This window comes from Littorina saxatilis, linkage group LG17, assembly GCF_037325665.1.
Source record: "Littorina saxatilis isolate snail1 linkage group LG17, US_GU_Lsax_2.0, whole genome shotgun sequence".
NCBI lineage: Eukaryota > Metazoa > Mollusca > Gastropoda > Littorinimorpha > Littorinidae > Littorina > Littorina saxatilis.
Genome location: NC_090261.1, coordinates 19,059,065 through 19,084,895, shown reverse-complemented (window position 1 = coordinate 19,084,895; position 25,831 = coordinate 19,059,065). Strand labels below are relative to the sequence as shown.

The window sequence follows — 25,831 nt, the reverse complement described above, 5'->3', positions numbered from 1 at the left end:
GAATAATCATTCTCGACTCTCAAAAACCATTAGGAAATTAAGTAGCGGGGAAGGTTGGGAGGGTATTAGCTATGAGAATTGGGTAAATATAATAATCAAATGAAAATTTACTACTGAAATTTTCTATTAAATTACATATTCTTATTGCAATTCTCATAAATGCAGATTCCTCCTAAAGGCGGAGGGAACTTACTTATGTCCCTGAGAGAACCTGTCCTGCTGCGACTAACACGGGCAAAGAACTGGCCCCGTCAAGTCGAGTGCAGGAGATGTCCCGGAGGTAAAAATTAATCGGACCTCCAATAAGCTGTTTGCATAACCTCGCCTAGGCGACCAGAACGCAACACAGCGAGAGAAGAAGCCCAGGCTCTGGACTCATGAACCCAGAGGACAGAGGGAGGACTGAACGCACTCCCCCCCCCCCTTTTTTTTTCAACAAGCCACCACTCATAGGCCTGTCGTATGAGAGTCGCAACCCATCTTGTGAGAGTCAATTTAGAGATGTCTTTTTCACGTTTAGAACAGGAGCTTTTGGCTCTTAGCTCTAATTGACTTAGTGCGAGCTAGGTAGGATTTTAATTAGGCTCTAACCGGACAGTTAGATAAATCCGGATCGCCCGGAGCAAGAATCGTCCCGAGAGGAGGGACTTGAATCACCGGAGGATATTGACCAGGTTTCTGATTCTTGGCAAGAAAATCAGGCCGAAAATGCAGTGAAACGGAACCGTTACGTTCAAAGGCTACATCCTCCGGTAACCCAAAGAGAGCATGGATCTCACTGCCCCTACGGGCTGTGGCCAGGAGTAAGAGGAACAAAGTCTTATGCGTTAAGTTTAGCAAACTGGAAGCCTGTAAGGGCTCAAATGCAGAAGAACGAAAAAATTCCAAAACCAGAAACAAATCCCAAGCAGGGACAGGGGTACGCCTCTTAACCTCTTTCAACGAGGCCCCTTTGATCACACCCGCGATCACACCATGAACATCAATAGAGAGGCCAATTTGTTTCAAGGTAGCTGAGATCGCCGAACGCCTGACCCTCAGAGAAGAGGCCGAGCTGCCCTGAGCCGATAAGAAGGAGAGGTGATTAGCCACCTGGATTGAGCGGGGCGCTAAGGCGTTGACCCCATACACTTTCTTTACTTTCTTTCTTTATTTGATGTTTAACGTTGTTTTCAACCACGAAGGTTATATCGCGACGGGGAAAGGGGGAAGATGCTTTTCCCAGTTTTACCTAAGAGACCGACTGTATATTGTGTTATTGTATTTGTCAGACTTGATTGTACCAAGTCCCTATACATGTTGTAATGCGCTTAGAGCCAAATATTTTTGTTTTTTGTAAGGGATAGGCGCAATATAAATACACTTTATTATTATTATTATTATGGGATAGAGCCACATGTCAATTGTTTCTTGTTCACAAAAGCACTAATCAAACATTGCTCCAGGGGCTTGCAACGTAGTACAATATATTACCTTACTGGGAGAATGCAAGTTTCCAGTACAAAGGTCTTAACATTTCTTACATACTGCTTGACTAAAATCTTTACAAAAATTGACTATATTCTATACAAGAAACACTTAACAAGGGTAAAAGGAGAAACAGAATCCGTTAGTCGCCTCTTACGACATGCTGGGGAGCATCGGGTCAATTCTTCCTCCTTACCCGCGGGGGGGACAACTTCAGTCAGATGCCATGTTTTTCCTCAAACAACTCACATTATTCCTCACACAACTCGTATCTCATTCAAAAATGTAAATATTTAAGAACTCTGACAGCAATGTTGATCGCCGAAAAAATTACCTGAACAATAGTTGTGTTGAAACACGACAGTCGACAGTCGGTCTCTTGACACTTCAACTTGCACTTCGACTTTGCCACTGTCAAAATGCCGAAAACGAAGAGAGCTTCTCAAATTACCTGCTCTTGTTACACGGGTTCATGAGTCCAGAGCATGGGCTTCTTCTCTCGCTGTGTTGCGTTCTGGTCGCCAAGGCGAGGTAATGCCATCGATCTTGCAATACGACTGTTGATGATGTTTTTTTTGTGGTTTTTTTCTACGTACGATGTTTTTCCTCATTTTTTTTCTTTCTTTTTTTTTCCTTTCATGCCGTCGCCTTATGAACGACACCATCGCCTTATCCATGGCATCGCCTTATTCTAGGATTTTTTCAGTTTTATTTTTAAAAGTAGGGGGTGCGCCCTATACACGGCAGCGCCTTATAGTCCGAAAAGTACGGTATGTGCTTTCTGCACCAAGTCCAGCGTCAGATCGGAAGCACCCGAGTTCTGTAACGCTTTCCTCACAACCTCCAGCCGTGTAGGCAGAGGGCCTGTGGGGCGTCATGCGGGATGCCTGTTCTTGGTTGACCTAGATTGCCCCGCACGAGATTTAGAGGAATGGGAGGTCCTTTGGCCAGACGCAGAAGGTCTGGGAACCAATGCTGCGCTGGCCACATGGGAGCTATCAGCAGAAGAGCCGGTCGTTCCAGCTCGGCTTTCCGCACCACTCTGCTGAGCAGAGGAAAGGGGGGGAAAGCGTAGGCCTGAAGGCCTGTCCACGAGATCTCCATGGCGTTGCTTTGCCACGCCTCTGTGTCCGGGAAGGGGGACACGAAAATTGGCAGCCTCTTGGAAAACCTGGTAGCAAAGAGGTCGATCATCGGCTTTTCCACCTGAACCCACAGGCACTGAAGAGCCCCGTGTGTGATGGTCCATTCCGTGTGCAAAACTTGAGGTCCTGCTGAGCGAGTCGGCCTGAGTATTGAGCCTGCCGGGGAGATATTTCGCCGATATCCGACTTGGTGTGAGTGGCACCAAATCAGAATCTGACAGGGAACGAGGCTCCTCCCTGTTTGTTGACATAGGCAGCAACAGTGGTATTGTCCGTATGCAACCGGACATGCCTGCCTATGACTATAGAGAGAGAAAAGCTTACACACTGAGAGCCACTGCTACTAACTCCAGGCGATTGATATGCCAAAGGAGTTGTGTCTGCGTCCACAGCCCCAAGACTGTGTGTTTGCCGATGTGGGCTCCCCATCCGGACAGAGACGCATCTGTGAAGAGGTCTAAGTCCGGAGGGGGCAGTGCTATGGGAACCCTCTGAGAGATCCAATCGGAATCCAGCCACCGACTCGTCGTGTGACTGAACCAACCCTGGAGGGGGACACTCTTGTCCCAATCCTGTGAGGCCGGGTCCCAAAGAGACTTGAGGGAAGCCTGAAAAGGTCTCTTGAAAACCCTCCCTAAAGGGACCAACGTGGCTATCGATTCCATCTGACCGAGGCTAAGACCCTCATAAAGGTCTGCTGTCTTGCCAGCGTGGCAGAGATGAGAGCCTGAAGCCTCTCTATTCTCTCCTGTGTAGGACGAACCGTCCAAGAGACCGTGTTGAACAACATGCCGAGGTAAATTAACCTCTGGGATAGGGTCAGCTCTGATTTTGCCTGGTTTACTGAGAACCCCAGGGAAAGAGCCTGGTTCAACACGATCTGTGTGTGCAGATGGCAAGCTGATTGACTCTGATTCAAGATCAACCAGTCGTCGAGGTACGTCCGTAGACGGATAATTCTCTGTCTGATCAGAACACACAACTGCCTGAATACCATGGTAAACACCCATGGAGCCAGCGACAGCCCGAAGGGCAGAGCCCTGAACTGAAAAACCTGGTGACCCCAGCGGAAACGGAGCCACTTCCTGTCTGCAGGATGCATAAGGATGTAAAAATAAGCGTCCGTTAAATCCACCGAGGTCACCCAGTCGCCCGGGTGAAGAGCCTCCCTGACCGAGGCCTCCATCCGAAACTTGATCTTCATGAGGAACGTGTTGAGCAAAGAAAGATCGAGAACAGGCCTCCAACGGCCCGACGCCTTAGGAACTACAAACAGCTGTCCGTAGAACCCTGGGGAGGCGTGATTGATAATCTCCTCTACTGCAGCCTTGGCCAGCAGAGAATCGATTTCTGCTGGGAAACGAAAGGGAGGAGCAGGGGAGCCTTGTCTTCCTCCCAAAGGAGCCTGAAACCCGATCGCACCACCCCCACTATCCACTGGCTGTGCACTGACGCCTGCCACAAAGATAGAGCCCAGGAGGGGCCCCCTGCCACAACAAGTGTGGGGGGTGAGGGGGTGGTGTGACCGGGAGCGCATCATTGGGGATTGGGCCTACGAGCCCCACCCCTGCCCTTTCCGAATGAAGGTTTTCCGATAAGGGGCACCCCTAGAAGGTGCCGCCTTGTTCGCCTGTTCTTTAGGGCGTTGGGCGTTGTGCTGCTTCTTGCTTTTGAAAGAAGGGCAAGACGGAGGCTTCTGAGGAGGTTTAGTCGAAAACCTCACAAGATATCCTGTTTCTTGCCTCCTGTAGCTCCTTCTGTCTCGCATCAAGGGCTACCCTCCCCAGGAGAGAGCCCTCAACAAACAGAGGACCGCAGAGAGTCCACGGTAGACTGGTGTGAAAAACCCGCTTGCGAAAGAAGATAATGCCGGGTAAAGACAGCGTGGGCATAGAGCTTCGCTGACGAGCTCATCCGCTCGGAGTTGACCATCGCCAGAGCTGCAAGCAGCGTGGAGACGTCCCTAGCCGGGGCATCCTCTCTGAACCGAAAAGGGTCGAGGGAGGCTGTGATTGCTCGTGTGAAGGCACGGAGGAGAGTTTCAGCAATAGATGCTAACTCTAGACCATGAAGTCCCACCTCCTCCAGAGAGGCGAGGGACAGGAGTCACTGAACGAAACACCCGCTTTCGCTGTGGGCTGTTTGGGAAGCAAAGAGACTAGTTCCGGCGGAACGGTAAAACTAGCCCTTGGCAACGAAAATGTCTGGATCAGGTTACGAGACTTGACATTCCAATCCATCTTCTTCTGCAATAAAAGTGAGAACAAAGTGGCCTGAGAACCAGAAGCCAGCCACTGGCTAGCAGAAGGCGGAGCGGGACCATGTGCATGAAGCAGCGGGAAAGGTGTAGGCTGAAGACCACTACCCTGAGGTGCGGGTCGAGCCAAGAGCTGCGACATGTGGTAGGCAATCAGCCAGCGTAGGCCTGAAGTCATCCGCGGCAGAGAGACACCCTGCTCTGAATCTGCCACCCCTTCCGAGAAATATTTAGCTGCAACAGCAGCCGCTTTCTGCATAGCGAGCCTAAAAGCAGTAGGCAGCGCTACAGGAGTCCGAATCCCCACCAGCAGCTGTGTCAAAACACAAAGGCGGGGAGACGGGGGAGTCAGCGCACTGAAACTCCTGTTGATCCCACTGACCCGAGTGAGAGTGGAAAGCGTGATCAGTCTCTGCCTGCTAACCCCCACCACTCACCTGCCCCGAGGGGGGAGAGGGGTGGGTAGCTGGCACAGCGCCCTGCGGAGAAGGAGGGTGAGTGGGGGTACAAGACAAAGCCGAGCCTAGCCCACCGTACCCCGCCTGCTGTGCGAGAGAAGCGTCCCAGTGCAGAGAACCGGTCTGACTGGTTTGAGCCACGCCGCGCCCCAAGTGGGGAGGGGGGTGGCTCGTCACAGCAGTAAACACTCCCGGAGGGGGGAAAGACGGGGTGAGAGATGCAACCGTAAACGCCCCACCCGCCCCTCCCCCATCCCCCCCCCCCCCTGCTGACGTCCTGTAGCCCCACCGCTCACCCACCCCGAGAGGGGGGGGGGGGGGACGGTTGCTGGCTGAGGACAATTCCCGCTGGTAAGGCGGTTACGCTCGAGCCTGTGAAGGCAGTCTGACAGCTCCCACCCGATCCAACCCGGAGGGCGGAAAAGGGTGGGCAGCTGACACAGCCCCCTGCCCCAAATGTGGCAGAGAGCGGGTATGTAACGTAGCCTGGAAAGGCCGTACATCCCACCCCGGCTGTGAATGAGCGAAAGAAATGCCAGGAGGGCGGATGCCCATAGACTGGCTGTGCTCAGGTTGTAACCCCTCCCCTAAAGGGAGGGACGTGGGTCCGTCAGCAAACTGATCCTCACCACGCGAACCCATAAGAGCACACTTACTGTGCCCCCCCAAACCCCCTTCCCGTAGGTAAGGGGGCTGCATGTCCGACTCAGCTACGCTAAAAGCAAGGTGAGCGGTCAGAGGCAGGCAGGGAGCAGGCCCCCCTTCCCGAGGGAGAGAGTGCTCGCGAACAAAACCAGTACTACCAGAGGTAGAAAGGGCTGAACCGAACTGGCCAGGTGCACTAGTCCAGTGCGAAGCTCAAGCAGCAGGGCGGCCAAAGATAACGTCAGCCGACGTCGCAGAGGCCGAAGGTCCCAGTCTCGCCAGTGAGGAAGAGTCCCCCACGGTAGGAGGAAGAGGAGGAAGAGCAGGAACCACCGAACGTGACACAAACTCCTCAGAGATAAAATCAAACAATTCATCTTTAAGAGCGCCAAAGGCAGAAGGCTCAGGCTGATTCTCCTTAGGAGGAGATGCGGGCTGAGGAGAAAACGAAACTTTCTCAGCTGGAATAGCTACTAGAAAAGAAGTACTACTCGACGGGTCATTGACCCGGATGGCGGGCAACTCAACATCTTTCTTGGGTTTGCTCTTACCCTTAGGTTTCTTCATAGGGGTAACAACCTTTTTCCCCTCCTGCCTCGCACTAAGCTTTTGCTTGCTATCGGCCATCTTGAAAATAAATGGTCGAAAACAGTCACCACCAGAAAAAGAAATTTCTGACGTGTCTGTAAAACAAGCAGCTAACAACAATTCAATCAAAACAACAAGGAAAGATCTCCCCAAAGACTGGCGAACAGGTAAGGACCCCACAAGACCGGCTAGTCTCAAAGACAGGTCGGCATGCGAAGTGAGTAGTCGAATTCGGACACGTCCGACATGAGTCGTCGAAAGTCGAGAATGATTATTCCGGATGCCGGTGCTCACATGGCGCGAGGGGTATTATGGGTAACCAAGTATGGGCAGGTCATAGCAACGGCTATGGCGTCGGTATTTTTAGCTTGGTTACCACCCTTACAAGGGCAGGTAATTTGAGTAGTGTTTTGACATCTAGCATGAGATCGAAGTCAATGCATTTATGAGAATTGCGGTAAGAATATGTAATTTAATGGCAGTTTAAATGGAACGTTCTTTTGGCATTATACACCGGTGTTTCTGCACCGTGATTTGAACAGAACATGACTATATATATGCACCAGCCAACTCAAACTCAATATAAATATTCTTGTCAATTTGTTAAAATGCCCCTGACAGACGTGGGTAAAAAAGATCAAACTTAACACAAAAGGCAACACTACTTTTATTGGTGGGTCAGAGACTTTTCTTGGTAAATTTCATTGAAAGCTGACAGTAAACTCAATCATTCCAAGGATTTTACATACAACAGTCAAAAATTGTATCTTTATTACCAATCCTATTCTTTAAAGAATGTTAAGGCTGAATTATTTAGCACTATTTGACCGTTTGAAAAAAAGAAGAAAAAAAAAAAGAAATTAGTATCCAGTGTTTATACTGTCAGATTATTTTTCTCTATTTCATACTTCTTCACCACCTACTCTACGCGCACAGAAAAACGTTTTGAGTGCAGCAAACTGCAAGCTTTTTTCTTGAATACAACCACATATCAACATAGAAACACAAGTTCCTGGATTTGAAACAAAAACCAGTTCATGAGATTAGTATGCAGGGTATGATGGGCGCATTGGCCGAGTGGATAAGACATCGGCCTCCTATGCGGAAGGTCGCCGGTTTGAATTCCGGCCGCGGCTGCCTGGTGGGTTAAGGGTGGAGATTTTTCCTATCTTCCAGGTCAACTTTCGAAACTTTCTTATTTTTGGAAAAGGCAGATAAAATCAACAATCGTCTATTCCTAATCATGTTCTGAATCGACAGGCGCAGCGGCCAGGTCAACTTAAGTGAAGACCTTCTAGTGCCTTATCCCCCTTCGTGTGTACAAGCAAAGTGCACACGGAAAAGATCCTGTAATCCATGTCAGAGTTCAGTGGGTTATGGAAACACGAAAATACCCAGCATGCTTCCCCTGTATGCGGCGTATGACTGCCTGAATGGTGGGATAAAAACGGCCATACAAGTAAAAACACACTTGTGCAAAGACAAGAGTGAACGTCGGAGTTTAAGCCCATGAATGAAGAAGAAGAAAAAGAAGAAGTACGCAGGGTAATTAAGTCCTGGCAAAAAGGGAGACCAATCATCCAAAAACAAAAGACAGTTGATGGACATGTGTCACCAACATATCTGCTGACTCACCAACGGGCACATTGGGGACAGTGGGAATGATATCCGCCGGGAGGATGTTGGTGGCAATGGGGGTCTGCGGGCCATTGACCATCACCTGTCCCAGGTAGTACAGGAGTTTCTGGGCACGGTTCTGTGAGGCCTGGAATTGGAACAGCTGCGGGTTCTCGTCGATGAAGTATGTGTCTACCACACCCGACAGGAACTTCTCGTTTTGCAATACGTTAAGCAGGAAGGGAATGTTGGTCTGCAAAGAAAGCATGCAGAATTTCAGCTGTCTTTGTTTTCATTTGATTAATATACTTACCCGAATCACATATAGCATTGACACAGTCTGAGATGCTAAGGTCTGAAAAAAAGCAACCCGTCGAACATTTTTAAAGGGAAGCAACCCCATCACCAAAAGGGCTAAAAATAGCCATGGTAATGAGCACATACTCTGGGAGTTAGCTCCCATTGGCCTGTACTACGTCACTTCCTCTATCACCACGTGTCCAAAATCATACGGCTTTAAAGAAACTAAAACAAGAAGGGCAAAGCCCATACGACTCACATGCTTGACCTTGACCTTTACATGACCTTGACCTTCAGGGTCAAGGTCAAATAACTAAACCTAGCAATGACATCATACACTAAGAACTGCTTTACACATTTTTCCTACCAAAATACATGTGACCTTGACCCAAGGTCAAGGTCATCCAAGGTCATGCAACACAAAGCTGTTAATTCAAGACATAGGAAGTACAATGGTGCTTATTGGCTCTTTCTACCATGAGATATGGTCACTTTTAGTGGTTCACTACCTTATTTTGGTCACATTTCATAAGGGTCAAAGTGACCTTGACCTTGATCATATGAGACCAAATGTGTCTCATGATGAAAGCATAACATGTGCCCCACATAATTTTTAAGTTTGAAACAGTTATCTTCCATAGTTCAGGGTCAAGGTCACTTCAAAATATGTATACAATCCAACTTTGAAGAGCTCCTGTGACCTTGACGCAAGGTAAACCAAACTGGTATCAAAAGATGGGGCTTACTTTGCCCTATATATCATATATAGGTGAGGTATTCAATCTCAAAAACTTCAGAGAAAATGGGAAAAATGTGAAAAATAGCTGGTTTTTAGACAACATTTATGGCCCCTGCGACCTTGACCTTGAAGCAAGGTCAAGATGCTATGTATGTTTTTTGGGGCCTTGTCATCATACACCATCTTGCCAAATTTGGTACTGATAGACTGAATAGTGTCCAAGAAATATCCAACGTTAAAGTTTTCCGGACGGACGGACGGACGGACGACTCGGGTGAGTACATAGACTCACTTTTGCTTCGCATGTGAGTCAAAAACCATAAGCGGGGTAGGAGGTGGGAGGGCATAAACTATGTGATTCGGGTAAGTATATTAATGAAATGAAATTTACTTTTAAAATTTTCGATTAAATTACATATTCTTACTCCGAATCACATATATATAGCAGATAGCTTCAACAAGGCGGTGGGAAAGAAAAATCTAACTCACTCTAAAAAACCTTGCCAGAAACTGGCCCGCTGCCAACAAGTCAGGAAGGGCCCGGTGGGGAAGAAAAATCTAACCCACTCTAACACCCTTGCCAGGAACTGGCCCGCTGCCAACAAGTCAGGAAGGGACCCGAGAATCCTCCTGATTGACATCCGAGATGTCTCTCAGGCAAAACTTGCTAAAGACAACTTCAGAGAGCCAGTAAGCTGTGCCCAGCACTTCGTCCAATCCCCCGGACCGTAAAAACGGCACAGGAAAAGACCCCAAGCCCTGGATTAAATGAACCCGAGCCGAGTAGAGGGGAAAGACAATCTGCCCCCCCCTTTTCTATTGTAAGGAAATGCCAATGCCCGACAAGGCCTGTGAGATAGAGGTCAGCTCAAGAGAAGAGTGACCGATCTCCACACAAAGAGAGAGAGAGAGAGACACCTGAGTCCAAGGTACCAGAGTCCAACTCGATGATAAAAACTCAATAAAGAGCATAAGCGTTCCTAAAGTTCCAAGAACGTGAAGAAACGCTCACCCCCCAAGGCACACTGTACTGCTTCTCTGCGTTAGAGTCCAATCTAACCAAGGCAAGAATCATAGTACTCCTGGGTAGTGACAGAAGAAAAACGTCAAAGAAAAAACCTGACTGCGATATTTGACATCGTCACCCATAAAGCATGCTTGAGAAGGGTGCCGTAACCAGCAGTCTTGCTGCTCTCAAAAGAGATGGTAACCAGTTATCTTCTACCCGTTCATGCGAAAGCAGAAAGAGATAGTACGAGGTAGCAGCTACTTACAATTGTGCGTAAGCAACCGAAAGTGCGGAAGTCACAGCGGTCGAAGCCTGGTGTGACCGGTGACCATGAACAAAATGGCTAAAAGCCATAGTGTCCGCAGTTCAGTCTGCTTGTAGGTAATTGAATGTGAATCAAGAACCCAAAACAGAAAACAAGACTGGTAAGCATACAAGGAAAACCGTGAAGCCGCCCGAGAGTTCTCAGGAAAAAACTGGAAGTTAACCTTCGTGGCCAAATCAAGAGTCTTCCCGAGTTTGGCCGAAAACCAGAACGCGTCTGTCTACCTCTGAAAGACTGAGGGCCAGACGCAGAGAACAAAGGGCAAACGCCGTAGTCATAGTTGCCTGTGGTAGAAGGGTGACTGTAAAAGGAAACCCGACCTAACGGAAGTCGTTCTGACTCACCTCATGCTCAGGATGAGGGTGAAGAAACAAAGATTAACAAGAAGAGCAAACGCTCGATCGAGTCACTTTCGCAGTTCTGAATATTATATGAGGCATCAGATGGACAGGAAGAAATTGCTATTCACAACACAATGCATACCTGAAGCATACCTGTGACCTTGAAAAAGGTCAAAGGTCACCAAAGCAGACGTCAAAGTGTAGAGGTCACTGGGAGTCACGTTCACATAAAATTTGAGCCCGGTCACTTTTATAGTTTCCGAGAAAAGCCCAACGTTAAGTTGTGTGTTGCCGAACAGAAAAGGCTAGTTATCTCCCTTGTTTTTCTGATAACGTTCGTAAAAGGCTACAGATGTAAATACTTTGATGTAAAGAATAATCCTACAAAGTTTCAATCACATCCGATGAACTTTGTCAAAGATATAAAATGTCTAATTTTTCCTTTGACGCTGACCTGTGACCTTAAAAAGGTCAAAGGTCAACGAAACCATCGTTAAAGTGTAGAGGTCATTGGAGGTCACGACTAAACAAAATATGAGCCCGATCGCTTTGATAGTTTCCGAGAAAAGTCCAACGTTAAGGTGGTGTCTACGGACGGCCGGCCGGCCGGCCGGCCGGACAGACTAACACTGACCGATTACATAGAGTCACATTTTCTCAAGTGACTCAAAAATCCGCAGTCACAGGAACCGGAAATGCCATAGTCACACAGCGAAATGCAGGAGACAATTGCACAGGCCAAGGCTGAGAGCCGTGATGCCCGTAGGACAGCCATTGTTACGAAGTACCCACCGTGCGCAGGTAAACGAAAGAAACGAAAGTTTCAGCTGCCAAAAAAGATGCTGGGCTATGAACCCACAGCAAAGAAACCGGAACATTAGCTAGCCCTCTGCCAGAAGGACAGGACTAGCCAAAACTGAGAGAGATGGTAAGCCACAAAGGATGACTCCTCAAACCTACATTGCCAAAGACAATGCCCTCTCAAAAAATCTGTATGTTACCTCCGAGGCCAACCCAAGCGCACCTTAAGTTTGGACGAAACACCAGAACAAGTCTGATCGCTAGAGAAAGACAGAGTCTGACTCGGCGAAAGACAAACAAGGACCACATAGGTCAGTCGTTGTTTCTAAGAAACCCTGACGTAACTATGACGTCGGTAAGAGAAAAACAACCTCTCCGGCTAGCCGGAAGTGCGACAGAAGCAGCAGCCCGTGGCTGAAACGACTGTTACACTGACTGAGGCCGGAAGCCAGTATGCCCGAAGGCCAGCCCTACCTCCGACCAGAAGAGACCTCAGCGGGTGCTCGAGCTGGTGGACCCAGTTCGCTGTTTTAAAATCAGACATGCATAAGAATGAAAATATGCACCCGTCAGAACAATCGAAGTCGCCCGATCTCACAGTCCCACAATCCATTGGATGTGTATAGAGACCATCCAATGCAAAAGTGCCCGGGAGGGGACCTCCCGCCATCACTAAAATGAAGGGCGGAAGGTGAGGTGAGATCGGGAGCACTTCATTGAAGGTGGGGCTTGCCGATACAGAAGCCCCTCCCCCTTCCCGAAGCAGATCTATTCTCGAACCACGAAAACCAGGATGAGCTTGCCCTTAGGCTGCCAGTTTGGGTTGAGCTTAGGACTGGGCCTGCTTCTATTGAATAGGCTTGCTCTGTTTCAACCCTTGTAGAGAAAAGTCGGAGAACTGATGTCCTCTGTTCGACTGGATCTCCTTTTGTCTAGCGTCAAGAGCCAAATGACCAAAAAGAGATCCCTCTACCACCGGAGAAGCTCTCCAGGTGTTTCTCGTACCCGATCCGTAAACTGCGAGTGCGAGAAGAACAAATCCCTCCGACACCAAACTGCGTGAGCATAGTGAAGGGAGGATAGTAGCATCTGCTCTTCATTCACCCTAGCAAAGGCTGAACGAAGAGTGAAGACGTCATCAGAATCCTGATCTACACTGAGTGTGAATAAATCGAGCTAATCGGTCATAGACCAAAAGAGTTCTAATGATCGTGTCCGAAAGGATGCAAGTTCCAAAAACTAACGTCCTATTCTCCTCTGAACAGACAAGGGTGTGATCTGGTACTGACACCACCGAGTCCCTCATAATCTGTTTTACCAGTTTACCAAAGAGGAAGCCGAAACAGTTGATGCACCTTCCGGAAAAAAACGGGAAAAAACTTCCGCCGCAGCTTCAAGAGCAACCTGAGCTTTGACGGAAATCCCGAATATGTCTGTTCGCTGCCACAGACTGAACGTCAGAGTGGTCGAGCAAAGGACAAGGACCGAAGTCACAGTCACCAGTGGCGAAAACGATGCACGGGATAACCGGAAACCGGAAAACCTGCGTACCAGAACATCATCTTGACTTATACCCTGACTGGTGTGAGGGTAAGGAAAAGCCGAGTGAACGTCCGAAGCCGACGGAACTGAGTGGACGGAAGCCACCCCACCCGAAGGTGAACCTGAATGCCAAGCTGATGCACCCTCCAGAAAATAACGGGATGTCATCTCCGCCGCAGCTTCAAGTACAGCCTTGAGCTTAGACGGGAATCCCGACCGTGTCTCCTCACTAGCAACAGACTGAACGTCAGAGTAGTCAAGCGAAGGACACTGACCGAAGTCACAATCGCCGGTGGTGGAAGGGTGTGCGGGATAACCGGAAACCCGTGTACCCGGAAATCATCTTGACTTATCCCTTGACTGACATGAGAGAAAGGGCAAGTCAAGTGACCATCCGAAGCCACCGGAACTGGATAGTCGGAAGTCACCCGACCCACAGGGTGAAGCAACAACTGCCCCGGCCGAGGCACTGCATGCCCGAAAGCCGGAAGCTGTTGCTCACTCGCCGGCATCCGTCCGGAAGTGCCAGGAAGAGGCACAGCGTATCTGTCCGAAGCCGGAAATGCAACCGAACGAAGCCGCACAATGCGGAAACGAGGGCTGCGTAGACTGAGGCCGGAAGCCATAAAGCCCGGAGGCCAGTCTTCGGTCAACCCCAGCACCGACCACGGAGTGTACGTGTGGTGGGGGACCTATGCTTCCGGTAGGAACCGGCAGCGCAGCAGCCGAGAACGGCTGCCGCCCTTGTTCTGAAACGGCCGAGCCCTCGGGGGGGAACATCGGAGGAGACAGAACAAGCTATGCTTCCGGTGGGAACCGGAAGCGCAGCAGCCGAGAACGGCTGCCGCCCTTGTTCTGAAACGGCTGAGCCCTCGGGGTAGGACATCGGAGGAGACAGAACAAGGCGAATGCAAGTTGTGAAAGTGCCCCAGAGAACTGTCTCCCAAAAGGGTGTGTCCGGTCGCCTCACGAGGGCTGTTGGACCAGTTCAACTTACCGTCCATGCCGACCACGGCAGTACACGACGAAAAACAGGAAGTCGATCCCTGGAAAACGTCACAGATGGCAACGTCACAGAAAGCCAAGGAACGAGCGACACCCACGGACGGGGGGAAAACGACGCTGGCAAACGGCGTAGAAAGCAATTCTTCTCTCCCAAGCTGCGGAACTCTGGAAATAAAGAGCTAAGCAGTACAGACACCAGAGCACCATGTGCCGATGCCTAAAAGAGGGATAGCAAGAAGAATAAGTCGCGTAAGGCAAAATTACTACATTTAGTCAAGCTGTGGAACTCACAGAATGAAACTGAACGCACTGCATTTTTTCACAATGACCGTAGTCCGCCGCTAGTGCAAAAGGCAGTGAAAGTGATGAGCCTGTTTAGCGCGGTAGCGGTTGCGCTGTGTTGCATAGCACGCTTTACTGTACCTCTCTTCGATTTAACTTTCTGAGCGTGTTTTTAATCCAAACATATCATATCTATATGTTTTTGGAATCAGGAACCGACAAGGAATAAGATGAAATTGTTTTTAAATCGATTTCGGAAATTTAATTTTGATCATAATTATTATATTTTTAATTTTCAGAGCTTGTTTTTAATCCAAATATAACATATTTATATGTTTTTGGAATCAGAAAATGACGAAGAATAAGATGAAATTGTTTTTGGATCGTTTAATAAAAAAATAATTTTAATTACAAGTTTCCGATTTTTAATGACCAAACTCACTCATTAGTTTTTAAGCCACCAAGCTGAAATGCAATACCAAACCCCGGCCTTCGTCAAAGATTGCTTTGCCAAAATTTCAATCAATTTGATTGAAAAATGAGGGTGTGACAGTGCCGCCTCAAATTTTACAAAAAGCCGGATATGAAGTCATCAAAGGTATTTATCGAAAAAAGGAAAAAAAAACGTCCGGGGATATCATACCCAGGAACTCTCATGTCAAATTTCATAAAGATCGGTCCAGTATTTTAGTCTGAATCGCTCTACACACACACACGCACAGACACACACATACACCACGACCCTCGTCTCGATTCCCCCTCTATGTTAAAACATTTACCGTACTTTCCGGGTCATAAGGCGCGACTTTTTTCCTCGAGTTCGACCCCTGCGTCTTGTATAACGAAGCGCCTAATCCGTGTATGAAATACGAAAAAAATCAAAGAGACCGCTTGAGTATATACCAGTCAAACAACTTGTGATAATGCATGTTTCAGCTACTAGGTACTGCCCTGCCTTTGATCTGGCCGCACACACAGATTTCCACTCTGTTAAACTCGGTCACTGACCGGTCACTGACCCCGGTGCAGGAAGTGTTTCCTCTCTCAGATATGACAGGGGAACCACCTCTCATGGCAAAAACTGGGTCATTGACCCCTGGGAAGAAGGTCGTGTCTATAAACAAGGCCACCCAGCTATCACAATGCCTTTGATCTGGCCGCACACACAGAGCACACATATTTTCACTCAGTTAAAGTCGGTCACTGACCGGTCACTGACCCCGGTGCAGGAAGTGTTTCCTCTCTCAGATATGACAGGGGAACCACCTCTCATGGCAAAAACTGGGTCATTTTGGTGCGCCCTATCGGCCCCCTGCGTCCAATGGGTGACTGGATTACAATTTTTTTTAAAAAGAAGGGGGTGCGTCTTGTATAACGAAGCGCCTTGTCACCCGGAAAGTACGGTAGTCAAAACTTGACTAAATGTAAAAAGAAGACAAAAAACATGCTTAACTGCCCCCAAAACACATGTTCATGAGGGGCAGAAAAAGTAACGGACATAGCGGTATTACATGCTTAGTCCGAAACAACAACAATTACCAATGGTCTGGTAGATTCATGACATAGGCCTTGCCATGTTTTATCACTGTCAGCCATGCTGACCCACAAAAATGGCGGCCAAACAATAAGTTACTGGAAAATTACAAGTCCAAACGAACGAAAAATCAGCAACTACAACGAAATTCCTGTCAAACTAATGACCAAAAAGGAAAGAGTTTACCAACTAACAAAGCAGAAGGCAAGTAAGGAGGTAATATAAGGTTTACCTCACCATAACATCGGCCTAGCCACATTATATCGCTGTCATCCATGCTGACCAACAAAAATGGCGGTCCAACAAAAAGTTACTGGAAAATTTACAAGTCCAAAAACGGACGAAAAGTCAGCAACTAAATCAACATTCTTGTCAAAATAATGACCAAAAAGGAAAGAGCTCACCAACTAACGAAGCAGAAGGCAAGAAAGACAGGTAAGTGGCCGGTGGGTGTCAAAAAACACCAAACAGCACAGCCACGAGAGAGCCAAATAATTCACAACCTCCTCTCAAGTCTGAACAAGAAGGGCAAAGCCCATACGACTCACATGCTTGACCTTGACCTTTACATGACCTTGACCTTCAGCTAAACCTAGCAATGACATCATACACTAAGAACTGCTTTACACATTTTTCCAACCAAAATACATGTGACCCAAGGTCAAGGTCATCCAAGGTCATGCAACACAAAGCTGTTAATTCAAGACATAGGAAGTACAATGGTGCTTATTGGCTCTTTCAACCATGAGATATGGTCACTTTTAGTGGTTCACTACCTTATTTTGGTCACATTTCATAAGGGTCAAAGTGACCTTGACCTTGATCATATGAGACCAAATGTGTCTCATGATGAAAGCATAACATGTGCCCCACATAATTTTTAAGTTTGAAACAGTTATCTTCCATAGTTCAGGGTTAAGGTCACTTCAAAATATGTATACAATCCAACTTTGAAGAGCTCCTGTGACCTTGACCTTGAAGCAAGGTAAACCAAACTGGTATCAAAAGATGGGGCTTACTTTCCCCTATATATCATATATAGGTGAGGTATTAAATCTCAAAAACTTCAGAGAAAATGGGAAAAATGTGAAAAATAGCTGTTTTTTAGACAACATTTATGGCCCCTGCGACCTTGACCTTGAAGCAAGGTCAAGATGCTATGTATGTTTTTTGGGGCCTTGTCATCATACACCATCTTGCCAAATTTGGTACTGATAGACTGAATAGTGTCCAAGAAATATCAACGTTAAAGTTTTCCGGACGGCCGGCCGGCCGGCCGGACGGACGGACGGGGGGGATGGACGGACGGACGACTCGGGTGAGTACATAGACTCACTTTTGCTTCGCATGTGAGTCAAAAAGTCGTAAGATTTTGGACACGTGGTGATAGAGGAAGTGACGTAATACAGGCCAATGGGAGCTAACTCCCAGAGTATGTGCTCATTACCATGACTATTTTTAGCCCTTTTGGTGATGGGGTTGCTTCCCTTTAAAAATGTTAGACGGGTAGCCTTTTTCAGACCTTAGCATCTCAGACTGTGTCAATGCTATATGTGATTCGGAGTAAGAATATGTAATTTAATTGTGTTCTTCTTCTGCACTCAAGGCCTGCTGATCGGATGCACTGGCAAGCTTCATGCAGGTCTTGTGCTTTTTTTGTTCATTTGTCAAGACATCACTCGAAGGATATCGATTGTGCCTGCCATCAGTGAAGTGTAATGACAGTTAAGGTAGAAAGGTCGACTACATGACACTCAAATAAAGACAAAAGCATTTTTAAAGTTGAAGGGTTGTTGTAAAGGGAAGGAAGAGCGGAGGAAAAGAGGGAGAAAAAGAAAATGACGTTGGAAACATCAAAGCAGAGGCAGTCAAGGAAAGCGCAACATGCACACCACGCCACACCACTCAAGGGTTGTTGTAAAGGGAAGGAAGAGCGGAGGAAAAGAGGGAGAAAAAGAAAATGATGTTGGAAACATCAAAGCAGAGGCAGTCAAGGAAAGCGCAACATGCACACCACACCACGCCACACCACTCCACTCACACACACTAAATCACACTCACACACACATGCTCACCAATACACCAAAGGGGACTGAACAAGGAAAGACACTGTACAAGAGACAAACAAAATGACCACAGATGAGATTTTATTTTTTTAATTAAAAACTACCTTAACGCCTCTGATACGGAACTCTTTGAGAGCTCTCAGCATCTTGGAGGAAGCAGTGGCATGGTCGCGGGCATGAGCAATGACCTTGACCAGCAAGGAGTCATAGTAAGGAGAAATCACTGCACCAGCAAAGGCAGATGCACTATCCAGACGAATACCCATTCCTTCACCGCTGCGGAACACCTGAAACCAGAAAAACATCTTCATCCTGAAAATAGAACGATTTTATTAGGTTTTCCAGTGTTAAATAGAAAAAGATGGTTTCTGTTGCAAAATAGTCAAACCTGCCCTGGCGACCACTTCTTAACAATGACCACCTGCCCACAATGACCATCCGAAAGGATCCATGATGAACTTTTTTTTTAGCTACAGCAGCCCCTCTCATGAATGGACACCCTTGGGCCATAATTTCACACAAACCTGTCCGTACATTGCAGGTGGCAGGTCAAGGGAGGGGTTCACACAAACACACATTGAGTGAGTCTATGCTAGCTTCTACTTGCACTAGAAATAATAAAATCAAACTTACTTACAGTGATTCTATTATTTATCAAAGAAAGAAGAACATTTCTGTAAAAATTACTTATGTGAAAAAAAGAGAGAAAAGAAAAGCCCCATGGCACTAATGAAGGCCCTGGCACCATAATTATGAAAGCTAAGCCACACATACTCAGGGAGGCACGCATGTTTGTGCAGATGCTTTGCAAGAATAACCACTAACAAGAAGAGCAAACGCTCGATTGAGTCACTTTCGCAGTTCTGAATATTATATGAGGCATCAGATGGACAGGAAGAAATTGCTATTCACAACACAATGAGTCACGTTCACATAAAATTTGAGCCCGGTCACTTTTATAGTTTCCGAGAAATGCCCAACGTTAAGTTGTGTGTTGCCGAACAGAAAAGGCTAGTTATCTCCCTTGTTTTTCTGATAACGTTCGTAAGGCTACAGATGTAAATACTTTGATGTAAAGAATAATCCTACAAAGTTTCAATCACATCCGATGAACTTTGTCAAAGATATAAAATGTCTAATTTTTCCTTTGACGCTGACCTGTGACCTTGAAAAAGGTCAAAGGTCAACGAAACCATCGTTAAAGTGTAGAGGTCATTGGAGGTCACGACTAAACAAAATATGAGCCCGATCGCTTTGATAGTTTCCGAGAAAAGTTTGTCAAAGATATAAAATGTCTAATTTTTCCTTTGACGCTGACCTGTGACCTTGAAAAAGGTCAAAGGTCAACGAAACCATCGTTAAAGTGTAGAGGTCATTGGAGGTCACGACTAAACAAAATATGAGCCCGATCGCTTTGATAGTTTCCGAGAAAAGTCCAACGTTAAGGTGGTGTCTACGGACGGCCGGCCGGATGGCCGGCCGGACAGATTAACACTGACCGATTACATAGAGTCACTTTTTCTCAAGTGACTCAAAAACCAGTTTGAATAAAAAAGCCGATAGAGCCTCATGCATGTTATATTTTCTTCTTGTCTGGCTTGATCGAATGCTTGCAGGCCTTAAAAGACAGTGACTTTCCAGTTGGAAGTGCGCTCACCCTACCCAACCCCACGTACTCTCTCCCTCTCCCATTCCCTACCCCTATCGCAAGCCATTGAAGACACCTTCCAAGACATTGAGCAACACACTCTTGCAGTCAGGATCGACCTTGAGAAAGCTTTCGACAAGGTGTGGAAAAGTGGCCTCAAGCTGAAGATGTGACAGTGTGGTGATGCAGGAAGAATGTTCCAGTATCTACACAACCGGCAAGAGCTAAGGTCAGCCACCACCGCAGCAAGAAACGTATCTTGGAGCAGGGTGTACCGCAAGGAGGGGTACTCCACAACTCTCTTCCTCATCTTCATCAAGGACATCATCAACAAAATGCCGAAAAAAGTTAGAGGGGCCATCTACGCAGACGACCTTGTCCTATGGTGCAGTGAAGCTCATGTCACAACAGCAAACTACAGGATGCAGCAGCTCTCCTGGTGATAGAAGCATGGACAAAGTCATGTCTTGTGAAGGTCAACGAAAAGAAAAACACCTTCACCCTTTTTTCCCCCTCAACACATGAACCCAAAGTCACACTTCAGATCAACAACCACACCCTCCAAGCTGAAGACTCCCCGACGTACTTTGGGGTAACCTTTGACCGCCGCTTGACCTGGAGGAACCAGCTTAAGAAAAATCAAGCAAAAGCAAAACAAAGACTGCAACCTCTTGAAGAAGCTATCTGGCATTAAGGGCCCAGTTCTACCTAGAGATAGATAAAAAAAATCACTTTTTTGCTTTTGTATTAACAAAGTACATTTTGATACAGGTAAATGAGTCTATTTTCATCCCCAATTAAAATTATGTGTCTAATTATAACCGATGCAGAGATATTCGATGTCAAAGATGACTGGTGTCATATACCAAACCCCAAAAATGTGCCGATTTATTTTTTTGGGGGTCTGTTCAGTCATACTCTTTATTCAGTGAAAAACAAAGCACACCCTGTTGCAATTCGCTACAATCAGTCTCCCTGTCTTCTCAAGGATTGCTTCCCTTTTGCAAATGGCTGCTTCCACGTTGTGGTAAACAGGGACATTATTGCTTGAAAAGTTTGAGGCTGGTGGTCACTGACTCAGTACAGTAAGTTTAGTTTTCATTTTTGCATGCACGATTTTCTCCCAAAAATGACATGAAGTTTGTGGTGTTCCCATTTTTTTTTATTTTTCAAGCTATGGTGATCAAATTTGGCATGAACATTGCATAAAAGTAGTGCTATGGTATGAACCAAAACATCTTTAGTCTAACCAGTGGTCAGCAAAAAATATTTTTTTAAAGTTGGTATTTTTGATTTATTTTAGTACACAATTTGGTAACATGGTGATTATGAACCGCGGCATCAAAGCCTTTTCTTTTGGTTCATACCATAGCAACACACTCACTAAATGATTGAACCAAAGGACAGGTCCGAGACATGTCAAATGTATGAAAAAGTCTCCATCAAAGTTGCGTGTTTTTCACCTTTTTCAAAATGTCATTTTTTGTAAAAAAAATAAAATTCTAACACAACATATTAATTTTATGTTAGTTTTATATTTTTGTGTCATAACTTAGGCATTAAGCTACCTGATGGCCAAATTTCAGCAAGTTTGAGTGAAGGAAACTGAAACTACAAAATTAAGAAACAATACACCCATCGCTAGGTAGAACTGGGCCCTTAAATGGGGCGCAGACCAAAATGTCCTGAAGAAACTGTATGTTCGAAACGTGCGACCAGTCCTGGAATATGGAACAGCTGTAAATTCCACAGCTGCAAAATCAAACAGTGAGAAGCTTGAGAGAGTGCAGAACCAAGCCATAAGAATGATGACAGGGATTAGAATTAGAAACCGCCACAGGACTACCATCCTTAGAGTAGCGCAAGAACATCCAAGTCCTGACACAGGCCGCAAAGTTCAAGAGACTTAAGGTCCATCTAATGCACTCCAGGATGAGCAAACCAAGAGGAAGGCTCAAACAGAGCAGAATCCTGGAAAGAAGAGACCCCGAACTCTTGGACCACATGCCCCAACACATCCCCACAGCCCATACCTCCCCACCCTGGAACAGATCCAGCTTCCTAACCATCCAAAAACAAATCCCAGGAATCCAAAACAAAGGCTCCCAGTCAGTCCAAGGAGAGAAAATCACTCACTCTAGAGTTTCTTCCAGCCATCTATCCCAAGGAGCGGTACACCCATGTCTAAACAGATGGGTCTGCAAACGAAGCAACCAGAGATGGAGGGGGACTTTCTTTCTTTATTTGGTGTTTAACGTCGTTTTCAACCACGAAGGTTATATTGCGATGGATGGAGGGGGAGGAGTGCATGCTAATCAGGTACAGGGAAGAAGATGCTGCTCACTCAGTTGCAACGGGGAGATATTCAACAAACTACAAAGCGAAAACTTAGAGCTAAAGAAAGCTGCAAGAGAACTCCACAGCAAGCTACCCAGAGCTCACGAGAAAATCATCTTCACTGATGCCCCATCCATACTCCCAAGCCCTAGAGAAACACAACAAGGAGCTGATGAACTTGCGTCTGCCCTCTCAACTCTGACCTCAAAAGTTGACATCACGCTACAATGGGTTCCTGCCAACTGTGGACTCTATGGAAACGAAACAGCGGACAGACTAATGCAAAAGAAGGAAGGCTCTTAGAACAGTCAAACAAAATGGTCTCCTACCAAGATGAAAAGACCATCATCAAGACCATTGCACGACGAAAATGGCAGAAAGAGCACCCCTGACACAACAAGGCCGACAGCTACGATAGCCTGAACAGAGTGGAGCAAGTCATCCTGTTCAGATTACGAACGGGACACAACAGAATGCAGGCACATCTGTTCAACAAAATGAAGACTGCAACAATGACAACAGCAACCATTTCTACAAGAATGCCCGCTGCAGGAAGAAAGAAGCACAGCTTGGCCGGATGAGACCCCCTGCAGCAGAAGCTGTTTGGCCCTAAAGAAGACGACGGCATTCGTGCGTGCTACAGGAGTGGACATCTAGAAGAAGCGAACGAGAAGAAGAAGCTCAGACAGCGGAACCTTTGAATTCGCATGGAAGAGTTCACCTTTTCATTTAGTTCAAGGGCTCTTCCACCCTAGGCTGCTCACCACCCCTTCCCTCCCCCACCTCCCACCCCCCAGCCACTGTCTAAGGGCAGAGAGGTTGTCAGCTTGAGGCCACCTGCACTGACCAGTGAGAACCCAGTGACCATGCATGTCTAACTTTTCACACTGACGTTGCGATGGGGGAGGGGTATGTGTGTGTGATCAACAAAGCAAGAAAACTGAGGGGTTCGCAAATGAGGTAATCGACTGTACACCTCAATGGTCATTGCTGAGGAAAAAAAGAAAATGCTTTGCTAATCTTGTCAATGACATTTCGCGATGCTGAGTTCTGTGGATTTCAACTCGCTTATTCTGAGGGCCTGGGGCTTCTCTTGTTAATGCCTGGCAGACAAGAAAACAAAGAACATCAAGCAATTTTGTGTTGGCATCTTCTCCTCTGTATGCAAGAAAGTACCCCACTCGTTAACCCCCCTCCTACTGGGTACGCTTGCACTTAAGATAACACCCGACTGACACCACTCGAATCTTGTGTCCCACTGCGTTGCTATGACGTTTGTACCAAATGCCAGTCTAGCCATTCTGCTCTGTTATCAATTTGGTTGTGGTGAAAATTCGAGGATCGTACAGTTCAGACCGAAAATGAGTGTCCGTGTCCATGTTTTGCAGGTGTCCGCTTAAGAGGGTGCCTTTATCGTTGAAAAATACTCCGTGCCCAGCAAATGTGTGCGTACATGTCAGGCACCCGCTCAAGCCAGAGGCCGTACATTACAGGGATTGCTTTACATAATTCACCTTTCCATAGCGACCACATGTCTATAACAATCACTATAATCAGGTTTGACAATGTGGCTAAGGAGCCATATTTATAAAAGTTTGCCTTAGGTAAAATAAAATGATTGAAGGTTTGAGATTGCCATGGCACACAGACACTGGCTCCAGCCTTCAAAACAATATGTAGATTGGTTGTTTGAAACCGAAGTGAAACGAAACTGATAGACTCTGCAGGGGAGATAATCCTACTTTCAATTTCTCTATGGGTCCGCCATTTTGAGTATTTTGTTTGTTTGTTTGCTTAACGCCCAGCCGACCACGAAGGGCCATATCAGGGCGGTGCTGCTTTGACATATAACATGCGCCACACACAAGACAGAAGTCGCAGCACAGGCTTCATGTCTCACCCAGTCACATTATTCTGACACCGGACCAACCAGTCCTAGCACTAACCCCATAATGCCAGACGCCAGGCGGAGCAGCCACTAGATTACCAATTTTAAAGTCTTAGGTATGACCCGGCCGGGGTTCGAACCCACGACCTCCCGATCACGGGGCGGACGCCTTACCACTAGGCCAACCGTGCCGGTCCATTTTGAGTAGATCCGACAACGTTTGTTAGTAAAAGTTCATAAATATTCAGACAAGCCGTCAGTCGATAGACTGAAGGGTAAAAATATGGAGAAAAGTTGTCCTAGATGCATTTTTAGTCATTGAGAGGTAGTTTTTGGCTCACGTAAGTGTAGCCTATGCGATCGTCATTTTTGTCTGTCTGTGCGCATGTATGTATGTATACTGTTCAAAAAAAGAAAAGCATAGCTTGTAATATTTGGTTAATTTAGTTATATGGCTACAAGGATATCCACCAAACTGCAGAAAATGTTTATCTGGTCGTCGACCTTTCGTCCATTGCCACAAGTGAGCTCTGCACGTGACGCATGCGTTATCAGTGGCTACAATGTCAAAATTGCTCATTTGGCATGACCACTCGTCACGCTTCAGTGTAATCTCGTGAAACTCGGGGAATATTGAGCTCTCACCATGTCTTCCAAAACCCATAAAAGCGGATTGTTCGCCACAAAGAAATCAGACGACAATTCAGCGACGAAAGATGGCCCGATTGAGCAGAGAAGACCGCCAAATTGCATTGGGTCGTTTACAAGCAGGCCAAAGTCAAAGTGAAATCGCCAGGCACTTCCACGTGTCTCAGAGCACCATCAGTAGACTGTGGGTCAGGTTTCAAGCCACTGGCTCCGTTGCTGACTTGCCACGAGCGGGAAGACCAAGGGCGACAACTGCTGCTCACGACCACTTCATACGGCTCCGCCACCTCCGGAATCGTTTCCTGTCGGCCTCATCTTCTGTCCAGGCTCTCCCCGGGCCACACCGATTATCGGACCAGACCGTGCGGAACCGCCTGCATGAAGCTGGTTTGAGAGCTCGCAGACCTCACAGAGGAGCTGTCCTCACCCGCCGCCATCGCCAGAACCGAGTGCAGTGGGGCAACCAGCACCTTCGCTGGACCGTCCGGAATCACTGGAGACACGTGTGGTTCAGCAACGAGTCCTACTTCCTGCTCCAGCGACATGATGGTCGGAGGAGGGTCTACCGGAGAGTAAACGAACGTTACGCGCCCAACTGTGTGGATGAGGCACCCGTTCATGGTGGTGGAGGCGTCATGGTGTGGGGGGCGATCAATACCGCTGGAAGGAGCACCCTGGTGCACGTCCAAGGGCGCATAACTGCCCAGCGATACGTGGAGGAAATTCTGCGCCCACACGCCCTTCCTCTTCTGGCTGACCAGGATGCCATATTCCAGCAGGACAACGCTCGCCCGCACACAGCACGACTCACCACCCAGTTCCTCACCGACCACCATGTCCAGGTGCTTCCCTGGCCATCCATGTCGCCAGACATGAACCCGATAGAACACCTCTGGGATGAATTGGACAGACGTGTGCGCAGGCGAGAAGAAGCGCCGGCAAATCACCGCGATCTATTGCAGGCACTTCAGGAGGAGTGGGACACCATCCCACAGCAAGATATCCGGCATCTGATCCAGGTCCATGCCCAGAAGGTGCCGGGCAGTTGTTGCTGCTCAAGGCAGACACACCCCCTACTGACTTGACAGCCTCGGCACCCAATCGTATTGATTGACTGATTGATTTGAAGATGCAAATGAATTGTGTGTGCATTCAACTGTGTCCATACCAAATTTCAAACAAATAATCT

General features: G+C 47.2%; 1 protein-coding gene and 1 long non-coding RNA gene across 6 annotated transcripts in view; one reads left to right on the top strand and one right to left on the bottom strand.

The window, feature by feature from the left end:
• Positions 1-25,831, bottom strand: part of LOC138952783 (pyruvate carboxylase, mitochondrial-like) — a 479,047-nt gene that overhangs the window by 311,227 nt on the left and 141,989 nt on the right. For all 5 annotated transcript variants that reach the window (XM_070324522.1, XM_070324518.1, XM_070324521.1 and 2 more), the window contains exons 9-10: positions 18,226-18,408; positions 8,196-8,430 (exon numbers count right to left, since the gene is read on the bottom strand). In XM_070324522.1, coding sequence (XP_070180623.1) covers positions 8,196-8,430; positions 18,226-18,408 — 418 coding nt within the window. The remainder of the gene's footprint in view (positions 1-8,195; positions 8,431-18,225; positions 18,409-25,831) is intronic.
• Positions 1-25,831, top strand: part of LOC138952804 (uncharacterized) — a 148,870-nt gene that overhangs the window by 70,292 nt on the left and 52,747 nt on the right. The gene's annotated exons all lie outside the window — the stretch shown is intronic.